At 41.0% G+C, this 21704-nt stretch overlaps 6 protein-coding genes across 7 annotated transcripts; 3 read left to right on the top strand and 3 right to left on the bottom strand.

Moving 5' to 3' along the window:
* Positions 1 to 2497: 2497 nt before the first annotated feature.
* On the top strand, positions 2498 to 3271 carry LOC119555119. The gene has a single exon (XM_037866344.1). It carries the CDS (start codon positions 2498 to 2500, stop codon positions 3269 to 3271), a length of 774 nt encoding a protein of 257 aa, XP_037722272.1.
* A 1354-nt stretch (positions 3272 to 4625) lies between these two features.
* On the top strand, positions 4626 to 5276 carry LOC119555317 (cuticle protein 6). The gene has a single exon (XM_037866641.1). It carries the CDS (start codon positions 4626 to 4628, stop codon positions 5274 to 5276), a length of 651 nt encoding a protein of 216 aa, XP_037722569.1.
* A 626-nt stretch (positions 5277 to 5902) lies between these two features.
* Positions 5903 to 7333, bottom strand: LOC119553227 (vicilin-like seed storage protein At2g18540). The gene has a single exon (XM_037863495.1). It carries the CDS (start codon positions 7291 to 7293, stop codon positions 6025 to 6027), a length of 1269 nt encoding a protein of 422 aa, XP_037719423.1. The 5' UTR covers positions 7294 to 7333; the 3' UTR covers positions 5903 to 6024.
* Positions 7334 to 8509: 1176 nt separating this feature from the next.
* On the top strand, positions 8510 to 9712 carry LOC119552753 (alcohol dehydrogenase 1). Its single transcript, XM_037862541.1, has 4 exons — positions 8510 to 8670; positions 8729 to 8956; positions 9017 to 9190; positions 9324 to 9712. Exons 1-4 carry the CDS (start codon positions 8578 to 8580, stop codon positions 9606 to 9608), a joined length of 780 nt encoding a protein of 259 aa, XP_037718469.1. The 5' UTR covers positions 8510 to 8577; the 3' UTR covers positions 9609 to 9712.
* A 1979-nt stretch (positions 9713 to 11691) lies between these two features.
* LOC119552752 (roquin-1) lies at positions 11692 to 18079 on the bottom strand. 2 transcript variants are annotated; one of them, XM_037862539.1, is made up of 4 exons: positions 17945 to 18079; positions 16432 to 16594; positions 14161 to 16377; positions 11692 to 13942 (listed from the first exon to the last, which is right to left on the bottom strand). In XM_037862539.1, exons 2-4 carry the CDS (start codon positions 16591 to 16593, stop codon positions 13796 to 13798), a joined length of 2526 nt encoding a protein of 841 aa, XP_037718467.1. In that variant the 5' UTR covers position 16594; positions 17945 to 18079; the 3' UTR covers positions 11692 to 13795. The 2 variants fall into 2 exon arrangements, with proteins under 2 accessions (XP_037718467.1, XP_037718468.1); XM_037862540.1 differs by having other exon boundaries at positions 11692 to 13939.
* Positions 18080 to 18773: 694 nt separating this feature from the next.
* LOC119553353 (1-acyl-sn-glycerol-3-phosphate acyltransferase gamma) lies at positions 18774 to 21400 on the bottom strand. Its single transcript, XM_037863695.1, has 5 exons — positions 21278 to 21400; positions 20449 to 20620; positions 19601 to 20136; positions 19059 to 19416; positions 18774 to 18998 (listed from the first exon to the last, which is right to left on the bottom strand). Exons 2-5 carry the CDS (start codon positions 20612 to 20614, stop codon positions 18919 to 18921), a joined length of 1140 nt encoding a protein of 379 aa, XP_037719623.1. The 5' UTR covers positions 20615 to 20620; positions 21278 to 21400; the 3' UTR covers positions 18774 to 18918.
* Between the last annotated feature and the right edge of the window lie 304 nt (positions 21401 to 21704).

The following is a 21704-nucleotide window of genomic DNA, read 5'->3' as shown; positions in this document are numbered from 1 at the left end:
ACATTGATTTATGGGAACTGACTGTCAGAACTATTTGGTTAGTTTCGTGGCCAACACGATGAAGTCATAGCCCTGGCCCAAAAACAAAATACGAAGTGAACGAAAGACTAACTTGGCCAACAGAACTCTAGTACCCTCAGGAGACTTTTATTTAAGTTCCAAAATTATGCACAAAGTAACTTTACATTTTTAAAACTATGCCTGGTTATTAAAAACCACTTTAAAAAGACTGACGAAAGATTATATTTAGGGTATTAGTAAAAATTCATTAAGGTATTTATAATGTAGCCAAAGGAAATTGAATTTTCTGAAATTATCAGTCACAAAAGCACTAAAAATCCAAGTTATGTTCGATTTTTAAGACACAAATTTAAAACAACTTGATTATCAACAAATTAGTTATATGTAAGGTGGTCTTTGTTTATTGTTAAACTACGTTTATATATTATATGCCATGGAAAATACATTTCTTGTATCCATTATTTAACCATCTACTTGAAATGCATTCCAAATTTAAAAAGAGATCCAATAAATTGTAGCCCCTGCTCATTAAACTCTCTTTCAAGGACACAAAAACAGAGTCCACCAAGGCCTGATAAATACGAACAAGAGTCTTGCCACCTGGCCTATCTTTAGTGCACCTCTAATTAGCCACGAAGTGAGAGGCAGTCCAAAGACCCGATGATGGTTCACAAATCAGTGCACAACAGCCCACGCCGTGAGGAACGAGGAATAGGAATGGCATCAGGTAAACCAGACCAGATTGCCAATCCATTTTCAATTCCAGCCCAGAACTAACGAGATCATTAAGGCTGGCAGGAATGGCGAGAATTGGGCTTTGATTGAAACTAAGTGCCAACGGGGCTAACATTAAAACGCACTTATCAGCCGGGCCGTCAAGGCCAATGCGGTTCTTGCAGCTGTCCCTCCTCCTAATCGGGAGCGAAGTTTAAGCACCACCGATCTGCGGCATCCGATAAAGCCGATGCTAAAAATAAAACCCCAGCGAAGGAGGAACAGGAGATACCAATGCAGCTGCAGAAGCCCCATGGGTGGGTGCAAGGCATATTTTTAGGGGGGTTTTTTTAGTACCTTTTAGTAATAAGGTGTATCTACATTGTATTATTAATTATTTAAAAACTCCAACAGCACATTCACAAATAAGATATTCTTTGAGTAAATAGATAATAGTCCTTAAAATGGTAAATGTCTTATAACAGATCCAATTCAAATATTTTCCAAAATGGTATAGATATTATTTTTACAAAATAATTTGATATTTTTGGTACTGAATACTTTTAGGATTATAAAATTTGTGAAATATGATACAAAAAATTACAATTAAATTAAGAGATTAGTGTTGTTCCAATTTGGTAGGATTATAAGTTCCTAAAAAACCCCCTTTTCTGCCCGCCACTGGGGCGCATGACTCCCGTGTCCAAGTTGTGGCCAAATGTGGCCCTTGGCCTTCACTCACCTTGAGATGCCGTTGCTGTCGTCGTCGGTTGTTGCCACAGTTGTTGCCGTTGTTGTCGTGGCCCCGTTGCAATGTTCGGACAAAAAGGGAGGCTGAGATGCCACAATGCCCTGGCAGCAACAACAATTGCATATCAATTACACGCTGGGCTGGATGCGGTCTTTGGCCTTGATGGTCCACCCAGCCAAGGCCCTTGATTCGGTTGCAGATGCAGATGGAAATGGAGATGGAGATGCCAGGCAGCGATTGCTCCTCGAGCGGAGGAGCTGCCTCCGCCTCTGCATCTCCATCTGCATCGGCCTCCCTCATTTGAGCCCACTCCAGCCTTGGCCACAATTAAACCAAATTGACACCGCCTTCCCGAGGAGGCGATCCCCAAAAAGGGGGAGTGAAGGGCGGAGCTGCAATGTCCGTTAACGACACAAGTGGACAAGACAACGCGATCGACTCGTTTGCATTGAAGTGCATCTGATGGATACATTTGGAGAAAACTTTAAAATTACATTAAGTATCAGCACAAATTAATAGTTTAAATACATCACTTATGGGAAATATTATTATAAGTTAATCAATTAATTATGTTAGCAAAAATAAAATAAGTTTTTTCAACCTTAAAAAAGTATAAGCACTATTAAACTTTGTACGGTTCTTTAAAAATATATAAAAATTTTAATTTTTAATTTATTTATCTTAAAAATATCTGTAATGATTTTATTAATAATTCTTCTATTCCAATTTTAATGAAAAAACGGTTTACATGTCCTAAACTTAGATGGATAGACTGGAATATTGTTTCAATTTTTTTGGTGCTTGCTAAATTTCTTATTCTTGTTTTTCCAAGTGTACGAGAATCACTATTCTTCAGCAGGAGCTGGACGCCAAGAACCTCAGCCTAAACCAGACCTAGAATCTAGAACTCGCCCAAGAACCTGAGTATAAAAGGATGAAGACTGAGGCTCAGAACCAACAGTTACCAGTGAACTTAAGAACAGGAATCACCTGCAGGAATCTCTCATCGCCATGAAGTATCTTCTGTTATTAGGCAGCCTGAGTTTGGCCCACGGTCTGGCCTTGTACTATCCCTACGTATACACCGCCGAGGGATCTGCCGTGTTTACGCCCACCCAGCGGCAGTATATCGCCAAGGATCAGTTGGGTCAGTACTCGTATGGCTATTCGGAACCTTTGTCCAGCAAACAGGAGACCCACACCCTGGACGGAGTCACCCAGGGTAGCTACAGCTACCAGGATGCGGCTGGAAAATACCAAACGGTTAGATATGTGGCCGATGCCGATGGTTTCCATGTGGCAGCCACCAATCTGCCCAAGGCCATAGTTCCCCAGGAGTCGCTTGGATTTGGTCCCAGGAGTGCATCGCTTCCGGTTCAACATCCCGTCGAGCATCCCGTGGTGGGATCACATCCAGCAATCCCACATCCTGTTGGCCAACATCCCGTTGAGGTGCCACATCATCCCACTCCGGTGGAGAGCGGCCGAAGTGCTCAGCCAGAGGGACACCAGCATCCAGTGGAGCATCATGAGCACTCCATTGTCGGCGCATCCGTGGCCGGATCACCTGGTGGCCATGTCCAACTGCCTCATCCCGTGAGTGACACCGTGGAGGTGGCTGCTGCCAAGTCACTTCACCTGAAACGCGTCGAGGATGAAGCGGTGCGCAACCAGGTGCTGGGCAAGGTGCCGGTTTCAGTGGCCCGCAGCCACCACGTGGTCGTTCCAGCTCCTGTCTACGGGTACACCATTCCCCGGTACTACACCCCTGGTTTCTACTACTGATGGAGGGCAAGCATCCTGACCCGATTTGGTTCATCATTCAAGAGTTTCGAATTTAAAATAAAAATTGTCAATCAGTCTCGAGAGTTTTCTTTGGGTTTTCAATGGAATTTTCTTTGGGAATTTATTATGGAACCTAAATATATTGAAAGCTTTAATAAGAGTTCTACTCAAATTAACCGAAAGGAAATCCCTCCTTAGATCAGCTTATAATATTTTTTTTTTAATTATTTATTAAAGTTAGTACTAGGATCTTGGGTTAAAGATAATTTTCATCGAGTTAATTTTACATGAAGATAAAAATCTGGTTGAACTTAACCCTTTGGCAGCTTAACCCCAGGACCGGAACCCGCTCACTCGGACCCTGTCCTACCTCAACCTTTTGGCCCAGTCCAACCTATCACATACCAAACATACAGCATAAACTCTTCATAAATGTAAGGCGAATTTTGATTTCAATTAAATTTAATAGCAGCATAAACAACCGCAAAGGCAACAACCGAAATAACTGAAACTGGAACGGGTAGACGGCATATCGAATAGCCCAACCCGGTTCCTTGACCCCTCTTCGACGATCACAGGCTTACACTGAGAGAAATGAATGTTAAATAAACACTTAAAATTTCTAAAAAAATTTTAATTTTTTAAAGGACTATTTTAAAGAATTTTATTATTATATTTGATTGTTCTTTAATATTGTTTGAAAAAAAAATTGACATATCTTTCAGTGAAACAAAATATGTATTAATAGTCAACGTTTTAAGCAAGGATACTGTAGCATTTTTTGCTCTCAATCCCCTTTATAAAAATGAGATAGTTAAACAAAAACCTGAATGATATGAATATATTTTCTCACAGTCCACATCCAGACCCACTGAAAAGTAGCCTGATTAAGTTCTTGCGTTGTGGCATTGCGGAACGTTGTTGGTTGTCTCCGAACATGTCCACATCCGATACGATACAATACGATACAATACGATACGATGCGATGCCATTCGTGTTGCTGCCCCTGCCGCAGATGAAAACAAATTGCGGCTTTTGTGCTCAAATTTATGCTGAACTTGTTGAAATCGAAATCGACAAAATATTTATGTACGAAAATGCGAGGAAGCAGAGGAAGAGGAAAAAGGAACAATAATCCAGGCTGGTGGAATATGAAAGTAAAAACCCAACCAGACGACCTTCCTGAGAACGCACGAAATTGTGAATTTTTGGCAGGAGGCGCCGCCTATAAAAGGCAGAATACCCAACCGATCCCAGCACAGAGTTCTCTAGAGCGAGTACTAGTCCACCACACTAGCAGCGCCTTAAAAAGATCCCCAAATAACCTATATAAAACTAAGTCACGCTTGAGAAGATGCAGTTCCTCAATCTTTGCCTCATTTTCTCCACCATCGCCTTGGCTGCCGGATCTCCGACCTTAGAGTATGGAGCCCCACCCAGTTCGGATACGATCAGTCAGTATCACACCCAGGATGAGCATGGTCAGTATGCCTATGGCTACATGGCTCCGCTGTACTCCAAGCACGAAACCCGCACCCTGGACGGCGTCATCCGGGGCACCTTCTCCCATGTGGATGCCAATGGCGAGACCCAGACCGTGGACTATGTGGCCGATGCCGAGGGTTTCCATGTGACCTCCAGTCTGCCCAACCAGCAGGCCAACCAGGAAACCCCGGAGGTGGCTGCCCTGCGTGCCCAGCATCTGGAAGCCCATAACCAGGCCAAGTTGAGGTTGGCCGGCGACTCCTCCGTTGGTCCCCAGCCTGTTCAGGATACTCCCGAGGTGGCTGCCGCTAAAGTAGCATTCTTCAAGCGTTTCGAAGCCGAGAAGCTGCGCAATCAATTGCTCGCCGAGAAGAAGGTCCTGGTGATAGCACCTCCATCTCCCATCGCCGTTCGTTCCCAGCCCGTTTATGTCTATCAGCCCACCACAGGATTCGTCTACAACTATCACAGCAATGCCAAGGCGCAAGTTCCCTCCAGGAACTACCTGCCAGTGGCCTAATCTTGGGATGAGCCTTCTCCGAAAAAATCTGTTAATTGTTGAGCAATAAATGATGCAAATTGCAAATTGAAAATTGTATAATATCTGTCTTGAGTTTCATTTTAATCCTTGAAATTAATCTGTTGACTTTGAAATTAAGTGAATGCTTTTTCTTAGATATTTTAGAAATTGCTCTAGCTGTTTACTAATTATTTTATCACATTTCAATTGAATGAAATTAGTACTCAGAAAACAAGCTATAATAGGCTTTTATTAGGATCATTATTTCCATATTCATTCAGTCATTATATTTGAATTTCACAAAATTAATGATATAAGATTTTGTTAAAGTAGTTTCAGGCAATGATTTTTAATAAGAACACATGGTTATAATAATATTGTAAGCATATATAGATATCATACACATTTTGTAAGTTCCTATTGTTCAAACTACTCGTATTTGCTAAAAATAAATAATATTATTGAAAAAAAAACAACAAAAAATTCTCTTAAGTTTTAAAGATACAGTACAATTAAGAAAGAAACTACTTTTCCGTATACTTAAGTATGTTAAAATCGAAGGACTCATTTTGTTAGTCTTGAACTCATTTCATCGCAACAAATAGCAAATAAAGACGACATTTGAATTAGGCACAATGGTGCTCTGTCTTGCATTTATTCTTAGGAAACACATCATAGTTACACCCCATTATCCTTCACGATCATTAGCCGGCTTTGATCCATCTCCAAGATCCGTATCGTCAGTCCTTCAGTTGCGTTTGCTGACCAACAAACTGCGACTGAGGGCCACTGGTCGCAGGGTTCTCAGCTCCGTGGGCGTGGTCACACTGTACTTGGTGTTTGGGGAGACCAGAGTGTAGTAGGCACTGATTGGCACCCGGAGATCACTGTTGTCCAAACGATCCTCAAGCAGTTTCTCAGTACTGGCCAAGTCGCCGAGTTTTAGATAACTTCTGGAGCTGAGATCGGCCAAGGAGTAGATGGTGCGCAGACGCGAATCATTGGCATCGCGATCGGAGGAGGTCTGGAGTTGAAGAAGCTTCGAGCTTTGACGATCATTCTCCCGGTTGTTGTTCAATTCTCGGAGGGTATCCTGGTTCCGGGACTGATCCTGACGTTCATTTTGACGTTGAGCCTGACGGGACTCTTGATCCTCTCGCTGCTCTGGTCGCCGATCATCTCGCTGATCTTGTCTTCGCTCTTCTCGTTGATCTTGTAGTCGTTCATCTCGTTCATCTTGTCGTCGCTCTTCTCGTTGATCTTGACGACGATCCTCTCGCTGATCTTGTCGTCGTTCTTCACGTTGATCTTGACGACGATCCTCTCGCTGATCTGGTCGTCGATCTTCTCGCTGATCTTGCCTCAGTTCCTGCCTCAGATCTTGTCTCAGCTCCTGCCGGATATTCTGGTCCCGTCGTAGTTCCTCTTCTTCCCGATTTCTGGGCAGACTGCTCGATCGCTGGCGATCGGCCAGCATAGCTGAAAGCTCGGCTCGAACTCTGTCCAGGATCGCTGCGTCCTCATCGCTTAGACTTTGCTCCTCCGACTGCTGATCCTCGCCGTTGTTCCTGTTCTGTTCCTGCTGTTGCCTTCTGTCCGCTTCCTCACGCAAGCTGGCAGCTAAAGCCTTCTCCCTGGCCTCCCGCAGGGCATTCAGGTGGGACAGTCGAGCCTGTTGCACTTCCTCCGTGTCGGAGACTGGCAACGGAGCCTTTCCCTCGTCCACGGGAGCTTGGGGTTGGTTACTTGCCTCAGCCTTGAAGCCCTGAACGCCATTGGCCTCATAACGTACCGTCTGCAGTTTACCTTCAGCATCCACATAGGAGTAGAATCCCCGGGAGGTGCCATCTCTGGAGGAGTACTCAGCCCGGGCCGCATTGTCATCACTATAACCGTAGGAGTAGAAGGCTCTGGCCGTATCCTGCTCCTGGTAGCCACCACTTGGCCTTTGAGGCAATCCAACAGCTGAACTTAGGGCCAAAAGGCCAGCCAGAATCGTCCATGTGAAGCAGTGCATCCTCTTCTTCTGATTGCTCTTGTGGAACTGATGCTGCAGTGGCTCTTCGATGGGTGTTTTATACCACCTGTGGGTAACTCGAGGCGCCACCCACCACCCAGTCTGCACAATGACCTCGAAATCCGCAAGTCGATCCACCGCGATCCGATTGGTGTCGATTGCCATTGGGCCCTCTGGTTTGCTACCGCACGGATGTTGCAATAGTGAACTTAATATTGAGACACGGATCCATCGGTTGCGCAACTGGGCGACATTTCCATTTCCAAAGATCTATGCCGCCACGGATGTGGCAACCGCAACCTGGATTTTGGCGGAAAACAAATGGGGGAAGTCGATTTGTTCGCATTTATGGGATAAACATCCATATTCAATTACTAGATGGTCTCAGTTGACTCATGGTTCGCTAGTTGACACAGATATATGAAGTGCATATAGGGAGTAATCTCATGAATATAAATATCTGTTAGTACAATTTATCCCTAAAATTACAAAAAATTAAGTTACTTAAAATTTAATGACTAAATTTTCCATATTATTTAAAAAAAAAGGTTTGTAAAATTATAAGTGTTACGCAGAATAAAATCTTTATGATATCGTAAAAAAATAACCAACCTCCTTGAATAATTATAGAAGCTTTATTAAAAATCTCTTTCTCTCTATTTAAATTTTTTTCAAAAAGGTTGCCAGTAACTGTTACTCATTATAAATTCTTTTTGATAAAGTAAAAACGTACAATATCTTTAAGTACTTATAGAAGCTTCATCACAACTCTCAGTTCGTGATATCTTTATTATGAAAATGCGCAGTTATCTGAATTATTATCATTGCTCAAATGTAAACTAATTAGCAGTTCATATCAGTGGTGGTGTTTTAAGATAAAGTCAGTTGACAGTTAATAATAATAAAGCTCCAAAAATCAAATTCATAGAGCATTAAAAAAATTTTAAAATTTTAGCTTAGGAGTATAAGATATATTATATATTATGTTAAAAATACTGCATTAAACATGATTGAAATAAGGCAAAATCTAACTAATGGGTCGTAATGCAGCGCTTGTTAAGCTTATGAATTAATAATTGGAAGAACATTATGTGCTCTGCGAGAGTAAGACGTTCCAAAAAGCTCCGTTTGGTGAACGGAGAGCCATAGCGATAGCGACAGGGTCGTTAGCACTTTTCAGATCGTATGAACAGGGGCTCGAATTCTGGCGAAGATTAGTATATCACTTGCCACCGACTGAATTGCACGGAATCTAGCAGAGCAAATAAGTTTCGAAACTGCAGCATGGACTTGGCCGGCAAAAATGTGGTTTACCTTGGCGGATTCGGCGGCATAGGCCAGAAATGTGTGCAAGAACTGCTCCAGCGGCCCATTAAGGTGGGTTGACCAACAATCTACCAAACCAAACGAAACCTCTAATCAATTTTATCATAAGGCTCTGGCCATTTTCGATTTGACTGAGAATGGCGAGCTCTTGGCTGATTGGAAAAGCAAAAATCCCAACACGGATATCATCTACCAAAAAGTCGACATCACTCAGAAATCGGATATAGATGCGGCTTATAAGGCGACCGCTGAGAGATTCGGTCACTTCGATGTGGTGGTCAATGGCAGTGGACTGATGAACGATCGTCTGGTCGAACTTTCCATTCAAATTAATCTGGTGAGGGAATAATGAATAGTTAATATTTGAAAACCTTTATAAATATTTATTTTATTAAAGCTTGGCGTTATAAACAGCACTTTGACCGCTCTGGAGTACATGGACAAGGCCAAGGGTGGTAAGGGTGGACTCATAGTGAATATATCATCGGTGGCTGGACTCGAACCCACTGCTCTAATGGCCATTTACTCGGCGGCCAAGACGGGAGTTACCACTTTTACCAGGGCCATGGCTGTAAGTATGTGGGGGTGAAATATAATAGATCTAATATAATCTATAATCTACAAATACTTCTCGCCTTTTTAAAACTTGTAAATGATGTTAATTTAAATTTTTAATTAACAAGATTTATTGTAACCATATTTAGAACCCCATTTACTACGCTCACTCTGGCGTTGGCTTTATTACCATATGTCCGGGATTTACGGACACTGGACTCCTAGAGGATATTGGTAATAAGACTACATTCACTTACGATACACCCATGCTGGCCATGTTTAACAAGGTGAAGAGACAAAAAGCGGAGGATTGCGCCAGGAACTTGGTCCTGGCCATAGAGACGGCCAAAAATGGAGCAGTTCTAATGCTGGAGTTGGGTGAATCCCAGGAGTTGGATATGCCGGTCATGTGGAAGCCCCAGATAGAGAATTAGCTCTGCGTTGTTATTCTTTCTAATGTACATATATGCATTAATATGTAATCTCTTTAAAACGGTTGGTGATTTAAAAATAAAACATGAATAAGCTAACAACGAAAGCAGATTAGATTTCCACAAAAATCATATCAAATGGGTCTGAAAATAAGGTTTGCGTTTATTTTATTAAGCCTGCATTCCCATAAACTTATATATAAATGTTAAAAAAATATTGGCCAGACTCCAAAGAAGCCACTATTCAAATGTTATGTAGATTCATCAAATAACATTTTTTCTTATCTTTATACCACTTATAAAGACATCCAAATCAACACTAACCATTATAAGCTATTTTTATATGGTAAACAAAAAGCTCTTTGAAAGAGAACTTAATATTTTTTCATATCTCAAGAAGATTACAAAACCTTTCCATTTTATTAGAAGCTTCTATCAAATCTCTCCGCCCCCATATTAGATAACATCAAAAAACGGAGATGAGTTGCTGAATATACCTATTAACTAGGGTAATTAATATTTTTCAATACTCAGTAACCCACATTAACCGCACTATAGGATCAGATTGCCTAGCAATCAGAACCATATCAAGTCATATCAAATTGAATTGTAGAATTCGATTAAGTTTATTTTATTTAATTTTCAGGCATACACACACAAAATTGAGTTTGGTTTTACTTTTGTTTTCTTTTTTTTTGTTTTTCATATCTAACATTTACAATGAATTTTGAAGATAAATATACATATTCAGCACATCCAAGAACATACATTATCGATTAACATTCCACAAAACTAGAAGAGATGTTTGCCTTCGGTATTCCGAAATTTGTCATACCCTAGAAAAGGAATTTAATTGTGATTTTAATACTCCATTACTATCCAAAGTTTACTTGGGCAGTCTGCCGGAAAGACCAAATAAAATAATATTATTATGATGAATAATTTCTTGGAAATAAAACTTACTTAGTTATTTGTTATTATGGTCTTTATCTGGAGTTTTCAATTTTCAAGCTGCCAGCAGCGTTGAAATGTGACTAAAAATAATGTTCTGAGTGATATTATAATACGGACTATTAAAATACGGACTATATGAAATATGATCTATGTAAGAGCTCTTCTTTTCTGGGATATGATTAACATGGACATAGACCCAATTTCATTTGGGGGATCTTGGAGTAGAAGCACATCCCGCTTTGTGGGGAAGGTTTAGCTTTCCTGTAGAATGCATGTAAAATACAATCTCTGCTTACATAGTTATATGATACAATATACGCCTATCTGATTCATCCCTCCAGTTGTGTGTAGTTTGTGTATTTAGATACATTATTATACTCGTATATAGTTAGTTTCAATTAGCATATAATATAAAGACATTTGTTCGTTCCCATTGAACTGGGATTAGTTTTGCATGTTAACTGTAAATTTCACATCATCACAATTCAAGGATCTTCAACTTATAAATTACACCAAAAACAGCAACGATTTGTTTTGCAGAGACGGGACCTTTGACCTTTCAGGGAGCTTACTCTTCTGTTGAGCTTCGACTTTGGGTTATACGGTTAAAATTGAGAGTACTGTATTGTATTGTATTGTCCTCACCATAACACATTTGATGCGCTGAAAGAGAGTCCCTGGCTATCTACTTATTCAATTGCAGTGCAGTTCTATCAAGGATGTTATTGAGTGGTTCGACAAGCGGTCTCCTGGCAGGTTTTAATAGACTTATTGGATCTGAGCTACTGCAAAATCGTCCGTATCTGCATCTATACGACCTTGGTCGCTTAACATCACTAACCCTAAGTTGAGGAACAGAAGCGCCTATTAACCATATCATATTTTACGTTTATCTTATTAAGTTATGCGGATTGTCTGTAACTAGTTGCGTTAACTATAGGTTTTTCGTATTGTATTCCATTAAATTACCTATCTGGTGGTTGCTATTGGTGTTCTTAGTTCCTTATACATTGCTGGTGGTTATATTGTTAAGTTTCTTGGTTTCTTTCTTCGCTTTCAACGCTTTGATATGTTTCGCACATTATCTTTCATCTTGAACTTAAAATAATGGTAGAGATAAAACCGAAACAACTAAAAGTTTTGTGAAAATTTATTGGTAAATAAAATAAATAATTTTTTTTGTTGCATATTTTTTCCACTTTGATTAACAGAACTCGAAATTTGCTTAGGATAGAAACATTGAGTGATAATACCAAAAATACATTTAATTAACATATAGATAAATATATATATATATGCATTTAAATAAGTGTGTGTAAATAGAAAATGTCTGTGTGTATGTGTGAATTGCTCGGCACGATCTGAATAAAAAAGAGCCTCGGTCAGTTTTTGAAGTTTTGGGGGATTTGGCGGGTTGCTGGACTGATTGTAAATTATAAAGTTACAAAACTCAACTCAACAAATACGTTATTATGAACTGAACCCATTGGGTTTAAGCTATAAAAAAAAACTTCACCACAGCCAAAGGACGGGCGGAGAACGCTAAATCTGGATCTGAATCTGTGTCTAGATCGTAATCGGAACTTAAGTACGCAGTTAGTCGCCTCTCCACCCAGCCTTCTTCCTTTTCACATTTCAAAGGAGACAAATAGATTGAAGAATTCTCAACTACCTCCCTCGATTCGCTTCTATACATTGAATGCTTTAGTTTCTGAGTAATAGGAAAATACATTTAAATGTATGTTTTTTTTGTTTTAAAATTGCTTCGATCAATTTTAACTAGCTCACAACTGAACACATACTCCCCGCGGGCGGGGAATATATTTTTACATGGATTCTACTACACACACGGCATCGAAACTCGTTAACAATAAATATATTTGTAAAGATATATATGTTATATTCTTCTATGATCAAGCGCAGTTATATATAAGGTTCCTGATTTCATCGCTTAACAAATACAAGTTACAAAATCTTTCATTTTCTCTTCAAATCAAAATGATGTACATAGTCTTGAAAGAAAAACGCGGGCTCAACTGACATTAATATATAATATTAATAATAGAGCGCACAAATTGGTTAGTATCTAGATATAAATATAAATTTATATTTGCATAGAGTAGGTATGTGTAAATGTTCTCAAAGCCCTGACTGACATTCAAACTTTCTGTTCGTCACATTTTCTGTGCTTTAATTTTCTCACAGTTTACAAAATTGGAGAAGGGGACGTGATTTTAATTTATTTTCAATAAATTTAATAATATATAGTACAATAGTTAACAACATCGCACAATAGCGTTATTAAAATTTCTTTAAGAAATATAAACATTCATTTCACACACATACAAATGATCGTTCGTGTCCTGTGGCTCAATGTGTATGCGTGTTAGTGTATGTGTGTGATTGTGTTTTGAGAGCGAAGGGATTCACAGGTCCTTTCAGCCCTGCTCATTTTTGTATATATAAAAATAGCGTTTTGAAATAGTTAATAATTAAAAAAAATATATATGTTTATATCTATGTTTACAGCGTTACACAATCAATCAAAACTTGATCACAAATAATCAGGGGGGAGGATGCTAAACAGACTGTTTTGGATAAGAATTTGAGTTTTACATAGATATCAAAGTCTTGTGATCATGATTCAGTTAATTAGTGCACAGTTTCTATTAAATATGACAAAAAATTGCTTTAAAACCTTTGCTGCTATACAAATCTGGATGTTGCCTGATCTCAACAAGCGTTTGCATACCTCATCATTCGCGATCACCTTTTTGGGAAATTCCTACGGATCGTATTTATAGCTGATCTACGCGTCTGAGCTGAATTCTAGGCTACACACAAATTTTTACGATCTAAATTGAGTTTATTTTTGTTTGCTTTTAGTTTTTCATTTGCTAGACACAATCCCCGAATTTGAAACATAACACGAACATGATTAAACACATTTCCACAAAATTTGAACAATGAACTAATTAGACAATTATTTAATAGATTCTAATAGACGGTACCCAACCCAATTGATGTTTTGTTTTGGCTCCGATCCAATAACGGATCGGTCGGATCAGTTTTAACTACAATTACATTTGAAATTCTTCCAAAGTTTGAACTGTGCGGTACAAACCTCTAACGATGTGTAAAATGATTGCATTATACATATTCTCTTCCCACCCAAACGATCTATATAAACACCTATATAGAAATATCCTCTGGCTGAGTGAGCCGGTTGGTAGCCCCTAGTCCACCTTGATCCCACTGTCATCGGGATCGACGATGTCCACCAGGTTCTTCTCCAGCTGCTGCATCATACCGCTGTCGATGCCGCCCTCGAAGCTGTCCTCTGACATTAACTGTGGCTTTCTGCCCCACATCGGCTGTTGCTGCTGTTTACGGAAAGATAATGCATAGAAAAGATTAAAGAACTGAACATAATATGCAATGAATCGCCAAAAACCCCAAATAAGTCGTTTATCTACAAGAACCTAGGGTGTGCTTGTTACCGAACCCATGAACAATAAAGTAGATTACATAAAAAGATAAAGTAGTAAATAATCGCACCCCCGTTTATTGGGGCAATTAAAGCCCAACCCACCCCACCTACCTTGTTGGCATTGAAGTTATCGTTCCTGTCGCTCTTGTAGCCACCATATCCCAGATCACTGTCGTTATCCAGCAGCCAGTTGTTCCAGCTGCTGTTCGTGCTGCTCTTGGGACAGATAGGACCGTAGCGACTCAGCATGGAGGAGCCGGTGGGCACATCGAATGTGGACGCATCATCATCCAATATGGAATCTGATCTCACAAAGTTCGCCGACTCTTTGCCCGTATTATTCCAGAAGAGCAGCGATGAGCCATGATTGCTATTGTTGTTGTTGTTGTTGTGGGAACTGCTATTGTTGTTGTTGTGGTTGTTATTGTTGGATCGCCGGAACAGAGGCACTGCATCCACATCGGACTCTGGGACTCTGTCCAGATCTATGTTAACACTATTCGGCGGTTTCTTTTCATAAAATGAGGTATCAGCTGTTGCGGCTAAAATCGACAACGGTCGGTTGGGATTCGGCTTGCTGGACGGTGGCTGCTGCTGCTGCTGGGGATGCTGTGGAGGAAGTTGCTGCTGCTGAGCCAGGTAGGTTTGTTCCCAGGGGTTGCCCAAATGGAAGACGTCCCCCCCGCCGCCGGGCATCATATAGCCCTTGTGCATATTGCTGTTCACACTGAAATTCGGTGGGTTGGCATTGCGTTGCTGTGGCGCTCCCGGATTGGTTTGATAATCCCTGGGCGAAGGATTCCTCGGCTGACCAACGCCATAGCCGCTGAAGCGAGGATCATAACGGTTGGGAACTATGAGTCGTGCAATGGGACTGTGATGCGATGGATGGAGCAGCGGCGGTGGAGGCTGCTGCGGTGGAAGTCCTCCTCCTGGCGATAGACCCAAACTGGGCTCCAGATAACCCCTGGGGGATCCCATGAAATGCATGGGCGACATGGGCAACATGGGTGGCACGCCCACTCCCAAAGCCGGACCGTCCTGCTCTCCTAGGGGCTTCTTGATGGCTCCACCGCCCATGGCTGGCGGTCCCTGCAGCGTTAGTGGTGTCTTTATATGTTTACCGCGATTTCGGGCCCGGTAACGCTCGACCTCCTCTTGGGAGTGGGCAAAAGTGCAGCTAGCACCTCTGGGACACACCCTCCGTACATTTAAGTCCCTGCACAGGCTGATCTTGTACTTGGGATTGCTATTGGCCGTTCCACCACTGCCACCGCCACTGATTCCATCCTGGGCCTTGCGAACGCCATGGTGCTGAAGGAAGTTCACCAATCCCACAACCGAATGACGGACTGCATCTAGGGCTTCAGCCAAATCCGGCCAGGGTGCTACCTCCGCACAGGGATCGATGTTGGCCAGGTACTTGAGGTGGTGATGCAGACTGGCCAGCTTTGCGGGATCACTAGTCCGCTGCAAGGCGATGACCAGTTCCTGGACTGATTGGGCAAAGGAGCTGGGTGTCTGCAGCTTGTCGATGATGCTCTGCATGTGGCTCTTGTGCATCACATCTCCGTACAGCAGGGAAGACCATTGTTCCGGTGCTATCCGCAGACCCGCCTCGGTGGCTATCTGAACGATCTGGGCATCGTGTTCGCGGCGCAAAGCGTCATAAGTGCGGAATTCCTCCTTGAGCTGCATCAGCGATGAGTCCGCCTCCCTTTTGGACACCTTGAAGCAGCTGGCACGGTATAGCAACTGCACCACATGTCCAATACTTGTCTTGGAGGCCTGTGGAAATTGCGGTTCCAGTCGCTGCACCACGAACATGACCAGCACTTTGCGCGATAGCGCAGACCCCTCCTCCAAAGCGAGTAGCACCAGTTTGAGCACTTCCTCCTGCATGGCTGGTCCAAGGAACTGACATCCTCTAGTCCGTACCGCCGCCCACAGATTTGAGCTCAACTGCTGGGGATTCTGATGCTGCAGAATCAGCTCGGTGACTGTGCGCTCGCCCAGGGATCTGGCTGCCCGGAGTGCCCTCACTCGTCCCTCCTCCTCCATTAGCTGGCAGTTGACCAGGGTAACCAGTTTCCGTTGCATGGGTCGAGTTAGGAGATTGCCATTTCCGTTTAGGTTGAGGAAGGACTTCAGATGCAAGGCCAGCTCCTCGATGCACCGCTGACCCAGTTGATAGCACTTCAGATGCTCCGGTTCCAGCTTCTGGACACTGGGCGGTGGTGGTCCCAGCTCCAGGAGCTCCGAGTCTTTAACCAACTGGAGCAGAGCATGGTTAACGGGCAGATTGTCGATCTCGCTGACAATCACGGTCTGTAAATGGGCATATAAGTTTGGAGAAGTTTATGATAGTGGATATGGACTCACCTGATCGAAGGGACACTGCCGGTTGTAGAGGGTCGTCAGGCATAGCTTGCAGATGGTGTGCCCGCAGCCCAGACTGACCGGGCACCGCTGGCTGGCCGCGAATTCATTGCAGCAGATGGGACAGTTCAGAAAATCTGTCCATGAGGGAGCCTGAATCGGCATGCTGTGAATAACAACCAATTAAGATGATTAAGCCAACAGGAAAAGAATATCAGTTACGTGTGCAGAAGTTTGGAATACACTTTAATGAAATAAAAGCAGCTTGGAGATATAATCTATTGATCATATATCGGTCTAATAGTCGTGTAATTCCTAATCGAAAAAGACTTAACATTATAAAAACCAGGGACCACAAATAATTACTATTTCAGAGTAATAGTCTTGTGAAAATAAAACTCAAACATCTATGTTTACGGATTAGAATTATATATTATAGAATTATATATAGATAGAATTATATAGAACTTTTCTGTGGCACTTGTAACATGTTTTACTTATCTGGGTTTTGGTATACTTGCTAAAGAGTTTATAACAAGTTATTTAACATGAATGTTTAAATAATAACTATTTATATTTGGTATTAAATAGAGATAATGTACAATGTACTCTTGAGGGATGGGATATTACAAAGAATTTATTTGATCAGGTTTTATTTATGTTTTGGGACCTACAAATTAAGGACAAGGTATTCTATAAAATTGATCTTAATTAGAATGATCAAATATATGCCTAAGATGGGGGTTCTTATAAAATAGGTTCACCAAAGAATGATCGTATCTATGGAACGGTAAATATTGGAGAAATTATTTTTGGCCCAAATATTTTTCGGTATTACAAAAGTGAAGTAAAGATGTAAGTGACGTGAGTCAAGGTGGAGTTATTTTCCACCGATCGAAAAGTGGCACAGTAAAAAGTTTCGCTTTCGTCTTTTCCTTCTTCTTCTTGCAGTACCCCCAACGTCAGCTGTCGCTGGCACACACACACGCACACCCGCTCACTCACACACCCTCGCCATCTGGTGTTGGTGTGCGGGGGCATTTGTACACGCATGCAAGTATATCTGTATGTATATATAACATACATATATGGCCAAATTGCACTTCCTGGAGAACTTTTTCGGGGTATACGCACTCGTAGGATCGTTTTAGCCCCTTTCAAAGGCCCCCCACACACACTGGCACACGGGTAATCCAACCATTTTATTCGCAGAACCCAAACGTAACTCGCTTTCAACGTCATCAGCCATCCGCTTTCTTTTAAGACGCGAACAAAGAGAATTTCGGTTAGTATCCTATGCGATCTGAATTCTTTGGGTGCTCCACCCTCACGAACTAGGGCTACACTCCTCTGGGCAGTCCCCAAAGGCCAGATATTCCCCAGGAAAATCACCGAACTCCACAAAAACTCTCTCCCAAAGTTTTTTCTCGTTACGTTTCACTTTTCACTCTGCTCGGCAGATTCTATAGAAAGTCGCTTGAAAGCGATTCTCGACACTGGCGCTGCACTGACTCACCTTCAAAATGCACATATTATTGCATTAAAGGTACGAAAAGATGTTTTTTAATTTTCATTGGATTTTTTTGTAAAAAATTGGAAGTTGCAATCAGTATGACCGCAGGCGGTAGAAACATCGATGACTCGATGTTAACATCGATGTTTTCAAAGCATTGGCAATCGATGTTTGGATAGCCAATATCGATGTTTTCCACCTCTTTCCCGGCGGCTGCTCTCTCGCTCACGCTCTCTCTTTTCTGAAATCTTTTATCTCTCTTTTTTACTGACGGTTTGCTTACGTTCAAACACACAAAATTCTGAATTCGGCTGAGTGAAAATTGGCCAATTGTTTTTGAACTGCTTGCGCAAAGGGTCACACTAGATGTGCTCAGCTGATTGCGATGAGCAGTTATCGTTTTCGGTTAACCTATCATATTTGAAAGGTTTTATCTTAAAGAACAAAAAATTAAATTTTAATTTATATTAATTTTTGAAAACTATTAAATTTAATTGAATTATCCTCTGGCTTATCTTCGTATGGTTTTTTATAATCCGAAATTCGCAAATTTTAATATAAGTTTCTCTCAGTCGGAACTCAAAGTAGATATAAATCAATTTTATTGCCAATACTCTTAGATTATTTTATAAAAAACAATAACTTTTCCATATAATTTATGTAGCTTTAAAGGAATAATCTTTAATGCTAAAAAATTGACTGGTGCTGTAGCCTCCTGTATTTCCAATTGCGTTACCAAGCAATCATCTGATTAAAACTATATGACTTATTTACAACGCAGAAAATACTCATGCTTATAAGCAATTACTGCTTATAAGGCTTACACAACTCATAAAAAATATAACGTTATTCAGTTTACTTGAATTTTTTTGTACATTTGACTCAATGTATATTATATTTCTAGGATTTTGCAGTCGAGTAATGATTACAACTCATCAAATAACGTCACTAAGTTTACAAAACTCTGGTATTAAAATCTATTTCTTAGCAGTAGCTCCATAAGCAGAGGCCTTGCTGATTCTGGAAGCATTAACAGAGCATTCCATGAGGCCATAGACTGAAAATAAAGTATACCAAATGATGTTAGGTTCCTCTAAAGTACATTTTCTCAACTTACATCCTCCCAAGATGGACAAGACGGTGATGAAGCCAATCCAGTTGCCTGCAACCAGTGAGGTGGCCAAATAGTGCAAAATACAAAGGATCGAGACAGTGGCCCAACCCAAAAAGTTTAGCAGGGAGGCCAGACGCGGCTTGTAGATCTTCTCGGGAACCTCCTTGACTCCAGAATTCTTGAAGAAGCTACCGGTTTCATGGAAACTGTCGATGATCTTGTCCTTTTCCGCAAAGAAGTCCAGCATGAAGGCAGCGGCCTCCTTTTCCCCATCTGGAACCTTGTCCAGTGGCAATCGACGAATGTACATGTAGGGCTCCACGGGCTCACCATTCAACTGGGACAGCATGGTGGGTCTGGGCTATAAGATATAATACATATCAACAATAAATATTGGCAATATAAAGTTGGTTAGGACTTTGATTATCCCTTAGAATGTTTAAATTGAACTATTTTCTGCATTATTACATTATTATTTTGGATTATGCAGTGGTATTTTTGAAAGATCTTATTCTTTCTAGCTCGAAAAAATGTAAGGTTCTTACCTCAGCATTCTTCTTGAAGGCCAGGTTGATGTCGTAGATGGCAGGACAGATGCCTCGCATGGTTGGAAGACTGGTGGTGAATCCCTTGGTGCGCGGAACTAAGTGGTGCTTGAGCACGGGAAGACCTCGTTCCTGGGCAAACTTCACGGACAACTCGTGCTTGGCGGCCGTGAAGCGAGTGCCCTCAGCATTTAGTAACAGCCACACCGGATCCGGATGGGAAAACACCTCCGTAAGCTGACTCTTGATCACTATCTTGTCCTTCTCAAAGTTGCGGTCGAGGAAGATGAATTCGGCCATCCACCAGACCCATCCCACGACGGGCACGTAGCGTAGCATCTTCTTGGCGTACGCCTTGGCTCCACCCAGAACTCCCAGCTTGTCGGTGATCATCCAAGCGGTAAGCCAGTCAATCTCGTATGTGTGATTCATCAGCAACAGTCCGTGCTCCTTGCCAAAGAACTGTTTCTCGTCCTCGGGATCGATGTAGACCCGCAGTTTGCTGCCTGCATACCATTCCGCCACACAGACTAGGACTAAGGGAGAACATTTTAAAAATAAATTAAAATCTTTATAAAATTCCTGATTTCGGTATATCATTTTTATTATACTGGTTTCAAAAGTCAATTTCAGGTTTTAATAATGGTTAAAGTATCTTATTAGAAGACTTTAAATGTAATAATCGGAATATAGTAGAAAAACATTGAAACTAACCCAAATTTGCTAATTATAATGAAAGAACGACATAAACATATCATAATAAACTTTTCAAGAACTTTTCTCTCCGGAAATGTGTCAAAAACCAAAACATTTTTTTTAATGATATATTTTATATTTGTTATACTTACTGCTGTAGAAAGAGTAAAGGAGGTAGTTCATAAGACTCCTAGAGAGTCGCTTGTCGAAGGGTCTCACAAGAATGATCAGCAAAAGCTGTCCAATGTTGACGAAGAATCCGCACGTGAAGAAGGTCACGGCGATTAGTAGTCGCCCCAATCCCCTGAGATGCGACATACTATGCTAAAAATAAAGATTGCCAATAAAATCAATAAATTAGGCTAACTTTACGTAACCACACATCGAAATTCATGTTCTGCAATGCAGTTAATAAATATGTCCAGCGCGCGATATCGACTTAATTATGGCCGGCACTCAAACTTTGCTCCCAATGTGTCATGAACATATTGTTCTGCTGATATTAAAGACCCGTAAACACACACTTGCAAAGCACACTGTAGCGGTACAGTAAGCACTTTTTATGGGATCACCAATAAACTAAAACACTGTTTTTGTTATCTTACCATACCTTATGAATTGGGAATTCCCACTGATAATAGGTTTTTGTAAAATAATTACACAACTCTTACTTTTATATGTCTTATATTACGAAATTTACTTTAATTTGCGATAAGTAAAAATAGATTTAATTTTCACCATGATTTCTAAATTTGTTGTTAAAAAGTTTTTAACGAAATTTAAAGTGGTATAGTGGAAACTTTTGGATTCATAGATTAATTGATAACACGTTAAGATAAAGTCTTAAATATGCATGTATGACATATGTCTTCAGTATGACAACAATTCTAATAGAACCTTATTTATTTAGGTAATATATTATGGGTTCCTTGGGTTCACATGTCGATACAATACTGTTTGCACCAACACAATGTCACTCACCTATCTTTTTGGGATCTTGACAAATTGGAGGCCAGGAAGTTGCAAGTTGTTCTGCCAACCAGTAGACGTCGACTGAATGAAATTGACTCTTCTAGTCGTCCGGGCCCCTAGTGATATGGATCTGCGTCGATAGTACACCCCAGAAACCTATAACTAACACTTTTAATCACCTGTTATCAGTTATAGGAAACCAGGCGGCCTGCTTATCTCTTTATGCTGCGCGTGTGTTCGTATATATGTATATAGAAAGAGTTAAGCATGCTGATAAGTACAAATTTAATTGATGTCGTATGCTATGTGAAGAATAGTTTTATGTTCTCTGCACACGTTTTCATATGTGCGTATAACAGTTGACTTTTGAGAAATGTGTGCTTAAACTATAAACTTTATAGTGATAGTGTTGAGAATATATACCTTTTGTTTTCGT

The sequence above is a fragment of the Drosophila subpulchrella genome, chromosome 3L (assembly GCF_014743375.2).
Source record: "Drosophila subpulchrella strain 33 F10 #4 breed RU33 chromosome 3L, RU_Dsub_v1.1 Primary Assembly, whole genome shotgun sequence".
In the NCBI taxonomy this organism is placed as follows: Eukaryota; Metazoa; Arthropoda; class Insecta; order Diptera; family Drosophilidae; genus Drosophila; species Drosophila subpulchrella.
This window is presented reverse-complemented; position numbering and strand designations above follow the sequence as displayed.

Excerpts from the sequence above, each read along its gene's own strand:
- LOC119552752 (XM_037862539.1), bottom strand. The coding sequence starts at position 16,593 with ATGCCGATTCAGGCTCCCTCATGGACAGATTTTCTGAACTGTCCCATC. Across the intron at positions 16,378-16,431 it reads GGCAGTGTCCCTTCGATCAG|ACCGTGATTGTCAGCGAGAT; the intron begins GTGAGTCCATAT and ends GCCCATTTACAG. Across the intron at positions 13,943-14,160 it reads ATAACTTCAATGCCAACAAG|CAGCAACAGCCGATGTGGGG; the intron begins GTAGGTGGGGTG and ends TTCCGTAAACAG.
- LOC119555119 (XM_037866344.1), top strand. The coding sequence starts at position 2,498 with ATGAAGTATCTTCTGTTATTAGGCAGCCTGAGTTTGGCCCACGGTCTG.
- LOC119555317 (XM_037866641.1), top strand. The coding sequence starts at position 4,626 with ATGCAGTTCCTCAATCTTTGCCTCATTTTCTCCACCATCGCCTTGGCT.
- LOC119552753 (XM_037862541.1), top strand. The coding sequence starts at position 8,578 with ATGGACTTGGCCGGCAAAAATGTGGTTTACCTTGGCGGATTCGGCGGC. Across the intron at positions 8,671-8,728 it reads TGCTCCAGCGGCCCATTAAG|GCTCTGGCCATTTTCGATTT; the intron begins GTGGGTTGACCA and ends TTTTATCATAAG. Across the intron at positions 8,957-9,016 it reads TTTCCATTCAAATTAATCTG|CTTGGCGTTATAAACAGCAC; the intron begins GTGAGGGAATAA and ends ATTTTATTAAAG.
- LOC119553227 (XM_037863495.1), bottom strand. The coding sequence starts at position 7,293 with ATGCACTGCTTCACATGGACGATTCTGGCTGGCCTTTTGGCCCTAAGT.
- LOC119553353 (XM_037863695.1), bottom strand. The coding sequence starts at position 20,614 with ATGTCGCATCTCAGGGGATTGGGGCGACTACTAATCGCCGTGACCTTC. Across the intron at positions 19,417-19,600 it reads CCTTCAAGAAGAATGCTGAG|CCCAGACCCACCATGCTGTC; the intron begins GTAAGAACCTTA and ends TATATCTTATAG. Across the intron at positions 18,999-19,058 it reads CTTGTCCATCTTGGGAGGAT|TCTATGGCCTCATGGAATGC; the intron begins GTAAGTTGAGAA and ends CTTTATTTTCAG.